The sequence below is a fragment of the Bactrocera oleae genome, chromosome 4 (assembly GCF_042242935.1).
Source record: "Bactrocera oleae isolate idBacOlea1 chromosome 4, idBacOlea1, whole genome shotgun sequence".
NCBI classification, from domain to species: domain Eukaryota; kingdom Metazoa; phylum Arthropoda; class Insecta; order Diptera; family Tephritidae; genus Bactrocera; species Bactrocera oleae.
The window spans coordinates 4911054-4917379 of NC_091538.1; the positions used below are offsets into that span (position 1 = coordinate 4911054).

Here is a 6326-nt window from a genome sequence, read left to right on the forward strand (position 1 = left end):
GGCTAACTTATTGGTGGCATAAGTTGAAAATTGGGTTTACCGCCGCAGCGGCAATAAAATGTTGTGCCACTTAATATGTAAACTGCTTGAGTTGAGAATTTGAAAGCGAGAAATAACATTCAATACAAAAGTAATGCCAAAGGAGCTAAAAAAGGATAAAGCACTTTCAATTGATATGCAACACATACCGCTGCAAGCTAAACAAGCCATAAAAACCCGAAAATAACAGCAACTTGGAAACCTTCAACACATAAAACCTAGCAAACTCAGCGAACCCACACCCCACAAAAGAAAACAAGTAAAAATCTACCGATTTATGTTTTCGACATGTTAAGCGCCTATAAATATGCTACACATTTCAACAACTAACTGCGATAGTAGCGAATTCACGGCATTGCGTAGCGCATTTGACGGTTTTAAAACAACGACGACCAGAAAAAGTAAGCTCGCTATGAAAAAGTATGCTGTCGTGTGGTGCGTTTCTGCGAAGAGCACGTATAGGCTTGACGCTTACTGCAGTGCAAGAATGCAAAAAAACTGTTGTTGTGCGCTGTGTTTTGATTCGACCGTGCTCAACTTAATGGTATTGGTAACAAAGCTTAGCTGGCTGTTTGGCCGGCTGACTATCCATACGCCATAGCGCCTGTTGATGTGCTATGAAATTTTAGCTTTTCTTCGAAGGCAAGAAAAAACTGCGTGGAACCTATCTAATATTGCTGCATATGCATTCGTATGGGTGCGTGACACGTGTCTTCTGTGTATACTGATACGTGTGTTTGGTTTTTGGTATCGTAGCCCGTTCTCTTACCTTTACTATTTTTTTGCCCTACATTTTACTGACACAACGTGTTTGGTTTGCTAATTTTTTCCGTAAGTCAATTTCATCTAGGCTTTAAATTTTTCAGTTTTTTTTAATAGTCGAAGCATAGAGATGAGTCTTGGTTTTTCATGTCGATGGCTCTAATATTGATTGATTCTTGATTTATTGAGCAATCTTTTCTGTGCTGACCCTGCTTAGATGCCCACTTTAATCTATTTCCACCTATTTTCGTGCGTTTGCAAGATTTTGCTTGTTGACTTTATTGCAGGTCACATACCTGTGTAAAAATTGCAATTGCACATAACTAGTGTGAAAGTTGCAATTTGTAAGTGAAACAAAAGCCATATTTTATAGAAATCATTAATCATTATCAGTAGTTAATTTCCAGAAAACGGTGTGAATGAGAAAAAAAAAATTAATAAAATAATTAAAAAATTTTAAATATTTTTTTAAATTTTTTTATTCTCTTTTATGCCAATTATAATCTTCAGCATTTTGAATACGGAATTTAAGTTTATTAGCTATTGTTTTAGCTCCTTATAATTAATTTCCAGAACTGTGAAAAAATATTTAAAAAATGAAAACTTTTTTTATCTCTTAAATATTTTTCTCATTTTCTCACCCTAGTTAAAAGAATTTAACAATTAATAAAATCCGAATTAATGTAAGCATTACCACAAACGATACCGCAGTCTACAATTTCTACTTTATCTTACCCTTTTTTTTAGTAAAAATCAAATCAAAGGGCAAAATTCTATCCATTCATTTACGCTTTTCCACCAGCAACGGGCCATAACCGAGCGAAGAATAACTAATTCATTAGCGTCGTAACGTTGCATTTGAAGTGACGCCCTGCCATAACATGTCACAAGGAAAGCAAATGAAGAAAATATGTAAAAACCATAAAAAAACTAAAACAAAAATTGTAAAAGGCGCCCGGAAATGACAGGACAAAAACAGAAAAACAGGAAGCAGCAGCCGTAGTCGAAGCCGGTGCCGGAGCAATGAAGGATAAGAAACCTGAGCAGGCAAGCAACTCCTTTTTTACGCAGGTTTTCAAACATTTCCTTCTTTTGGCATAATGAAAAGTTTCATTTTTCATTGCCGCAGCCAGGCAGCGCCCAGCAAAGCGACGAATTTAAAAGGAAACCAATGAAGGAAGTGAAAAAAAACCACAGCAACGGCTTGAATTCATTTGTCAAAATGCGGCGGCAGTGACTTATAAGCAGAAGCAGACAAAAAAAATCACAAACAAAGCAATACCGTTCAAAAAAAAAAAAAAAAAAAAACAACAAAAAAGGAAAGTATTAAAAGCAACGCTGCCTTTCAAGGGAAATGCGACACTGCGTAGTTCATTTGACCGTTTCCGGTTACGGCTAACAAAATTTTACAAATAAAAAAAGAACAACAAATGCATAAATAAATGTGTTGGTGTATAAATGAATAGCCAACATGGCAACAAAAGCAACAACAGCTATAAAGAGAAGTACGACAAAAACGCATAATTTTCGATGGACTAAGGGGAGCGCCGTGGCTTTGTGTTGGAAATGTGCAACAATGAGCAAAATTAATTTCATTAATGCGCGTCGTCAGCTGGCGGATCTGCCAACGGCCCCAGACGTTGACTGCATTATTTATGATGAAATGAGCAGTAATGAAAGAATTTGCTATTTGCGCGCGGGATAAGTTGTCAAATGACAAATGAGACAATTTGCTTAAGATTTTTGAGAGTTGAGGGGTTTTGAATTTCTATTAAGAAAAGAGAAGGTTTGAGATTGATTTATAATATTCGAGCAGCAAGAAAAAGTTTAATTGAAAAAAATTTATATATACAATATATAGATAAAAGTGAAGCGGTGGGTTGGAAAATTTTTTTCATTCCTAAACTTATATGCCTGTGAGCCTAATCTAACAAGTTAGCCACTAAAAATTACTTTTTACTAATGATGCACTGACTTGGATTTGAGTAAATTTAGTTAATTTAGTAAATAAATTTAAATTTTTGCTTTTAAATTACAGTTAGAATATGCAATTATCAATATAGTTTGCAAATCAGTTTCGGTTGTTTACTATTTCTTACATTAATTAATTTGTCTTATAAAAATCAGGCAATTGAGCTCATAAATCAAACCAATTCATATTTTCAAAGTCGTTTCAAACAATTAAAGTAACAATTAATATTTAAATGTCCATTATCAACAAATCGTATTATTTATTATTTTTTTCATTACTTACACTGCACTTACACACAAACAACAATTAAAATTGACCTCAACGAACCGTAAGAAATGTATGAACCGAGTAAGTGAACGTGATTCGCATGCAGAAGCGATAATTGAATTCAATCAAATATACATATATCTGTATATAATTATGTATGTACTTATATATATCATAAGCATATGAAAATAGCCATAAATTACAAATTGAGCAATAAAATTATTAAAATTAGAACAAAAGTGATTAAATTATCATTATATAAAATAAATAATAATCTATACGCTTGCATGCTTATATGTATGCCTGCATGTACAACATGTATGTATGTAAACATGTGTGCATAAATATATATTTCTCGTAAAAAACATAAACAAGTGTCAGTTTAGGAATAATTTATGCATGCAATATAAATATTGTAAGCACAAACGATCTTCACGTAGAGCATCTGAGCTTCACAGGAAGTTAATACATATTAAGATTGAAAATTCCCTAAATTATTTTGGATTGCTGGAAAATAAGGTTGATCTTGATATCTGACACTCTAATGACATCACAGGAAATTGGTCAGTTTGATCTTTGATTAAAGTGAGTACCGGCTGAGCTCACCAACAACCGATTGAATCGAAGGTGAAATAGTATAAAGTGGGCTTAGAATTTCTTAGATATCCCTCGTATCATCTGGCCCATCGCAATCCTTTGAAAAAAGGGCGAGAGTGAGGCTTAACATGTTGAATAATAGAAACGAATTTCGCCAAACAGTTCTGATTTTTTAAACGATACGCAATTTTAAACCCGGACCTTAGTACTTGATACACATAAGCTGAGTTCTTTAAATGCTGTAGAATTTTTAAACAATTAATATACATATACGTATGTATGTATATATGTGTGAACACGTTATACAATAAAATAATGTATTCTGGAGCATTAACTTATAAATATAATATATTATATGCTTATATATTTTTTTATAGAATTCTGCAAATGAGAGCCTCTTAGTTTAGCGATAAAGTAATAAAAAAAATTATGTTGTACAAGAGCACATAATTCAATGTATTAGAGAAATCTTCGGCAAGCAATAATTTAAAAGAAATTTATTTGTAGTATTGTGGCGAGCTTATTGGCGAATGCATCACGCGCACGATCTTAATTGGACTGTTAAATATAATTACATACATTTTCTTTGTGGCTTTGTGCATAAAATGAAGAACGAGAAAATCGGTATTATAGGCAGGTGAGTTTCAGGAAAAATTTTTCCCCTTGAATCAAAAACAAAAAAGAAAAAAACGAACAAAAAAAATTTATAATATTTCTAAATATGAAAGCTCTTTGAATATATAATATGTTATATTAATAAGCGATTCTACCTTGTAAAACTTCAGTGGCCTCATCGGACGTGCCTGGTCCATGCTATTCGCTTCTGTCGGGTACAAAGTAATGCTGTACGACATATTGCCCGAGCAAACTAGCAATGCGTTAAAGGAAATTGAGAAGGAACTGTATGCGCTCCAAGCAAGAGGCGCTCTCCGCGGCACACTGAGTCCAGCTGAGCAGTTTAGTTGTATCAGCGTAACCACTGATATAGGTGAACTGGTAAGCAATGCTATCTATCTGCAGGAATGTATACCGGAACGTCTTGAATGGAAGCGTACGCTATATACAGAGCTAGCTGACATTGTCTCTTCCGAGACGATCATGGCTAGCTCGACAAGCACATATATGCCGTCGCTCTTTAGTGAACAAATGAAACAGCATCGTGAGAATGTGGGTGAAAAAGTAGTTGAAGTTTCTTAAAAGAAAAAACAATTTTTAAAAAATTTTTTTAATACCAGGTGCTGGTTGCGCATCCACTTAATCCACCTTACTACATACCGCTTGTAGAAATTGTACCTGCACCTTGGACTAAACCCGATGTGGTGGCACGCACAAGTGAACTAATGTTGGAGATTGGCCAAAAACCGGTGACACTCACACGACAGATCGAGGGTTTCGCCACAAATCGCATACAATATGCTATACTCAATGAAGTTTGGCGCTTAGTTGCCGATGGTGTGGTGAGTGTAGCCGATGTGGATCGTGTTGTGACTGAGGGTTTAGGCTTGCGTTATGCACTTTTGGGTCCGCTCGAAACGGCACATTTGAATGCCGATGGTGTGTCGGATTATTTTCAACGTTTTGGCGCTGAAGTTTATGCTGTAAGTCAGACTTACGGTCCGACGCCCAAGATGGAGGCCGGTGCAACTTTGTCGCAGATTGCCGCTGAGTGTGAGGATATGGTGCCGAGAGCGCAATTGCAGACACGACGGGAGCAACGCGATCGCTTTTTACGTGAACTGTGCGCGCTCAAAAAACAGTTAGAGTAGCAGAGATTGTGCTCGTGGAGATTGTTGGATATGTTATTTATATTAATTAAATATTTTAAAATATTAAAATTTAGTGTATTTTGTTTCTTAGTAAAGAGAAGAAAGTTGGCAGTAATATGTTATACATTAATATTTATTTTGAGTCGTCTAGTCGTCATTGAACCGTTATAAAAGGCTTGTTGATCTTTTTGCGGCTTTTCATGCAAAATGTATCTTCAAGAGTGGTCTTTGAGATCTTTTGGAGAATTCTCACACAAACTCTCTTCTCCTCAAAAGTGATCATCTGTTCTAAAGATCAAACAGGGAGTACTTTTTAGGGCAGAAATATGCGAGCAACTTGAACAGAGTAGAAGTTGAAAGCGTAATTTTTTTTGATACTGTTTTTCACATTTTTTTTAACTTAGATGGATTATTATGAAAATAAATATATACGATCTACATATGTATGCACGGATACAAATTCATAATCTCAGCCAACCAGCAATATTTGCATTTGCCTATTTAAAATTATATACAAAGAAAACTTTGTCAAGCTGCTTACAGCGCTGTTTTAATCCATGTGCTTATAAATGTGGCAGCGAGAGTTAGTAAAAATCAGATTTATATGCACATGCATTAAGAAAAAGCAGCTCATAAGCATTATTTGATGTATATTATGTAGATAAAGCGTTGAAAGATACGGCGAAGCGACCCTGTAAGAAAAATTTAACATCAGGGAATTAGAGTTTAAATGAGGAAATTTTATAAAACGAATAGGAAAAGAAGCTTGCACCATAAATTTGGTACACAATATATATTTATCTATATACGCCGTTCTCATAGAAAAATCATATAAAATTAAAATATTTGAAATATTTATATATGGTATGTCCCTTCGCTTTTGGGAAGCTGCTTAAAAGTATAAGAGTATATAAGTGTCTTTT

At 34.6% G+C, this 6326-nt stretch overlaps 1 protein-coding gene across 1 annotated transcript; it reads left to right on the forward strand.

Moving 5' to 3' along the window:
- The first annotated feature begins 3518 nt into the window (after positions 1 to 3518).
- Had2 (beta Hydroxy acid dehydrogenase 2) lies at positions 3519 to 5512 on the forward strand. Its single transcript, XM_014246635.3, has 4 exons — positions 3519 to 3625; positions 4145 to 4274; positions 4423 to 4804; positions 4873 to 5512. The coding sequence occupies exons 2-4, from the start codon at positions 4168 to 4170 to the stop codon at positions 5401 to 5403; spliced, it is 1020 nt and encodes a 339-aa protein (XP_014102110.2). The 5' UTR covers positions 3519 to 3625; positions 4145 to 4167; the 3' UTR covers positions 5404 to 5512.
- The last annotated feature ends 814 nt before the right edge of the window (positions 5513 to 6326 follow it).

Coding starts and splice junctions, on each gene's coding strand:
- Had2 (XM_014246635.3), top strand. CDS start 4,168: ATGCATCACGCGCACGATCTTAATTGGACTGTTAAATATAATTACATA. Junction 4,275..4,422: donor AAAATCGGTATTATAGGCAG/GTGAGTTTCAGG, acceptor GTAAAACTTCAG/TGGCCTCATCGGACGTGCCT. Junction 4,805..4,872: donor TGAAACAGCATCGTGAGAAT/GTGGGTGAAAAA, acceptor TTTTAATACCAG/GTGCTGGTTGCGCATCCACT.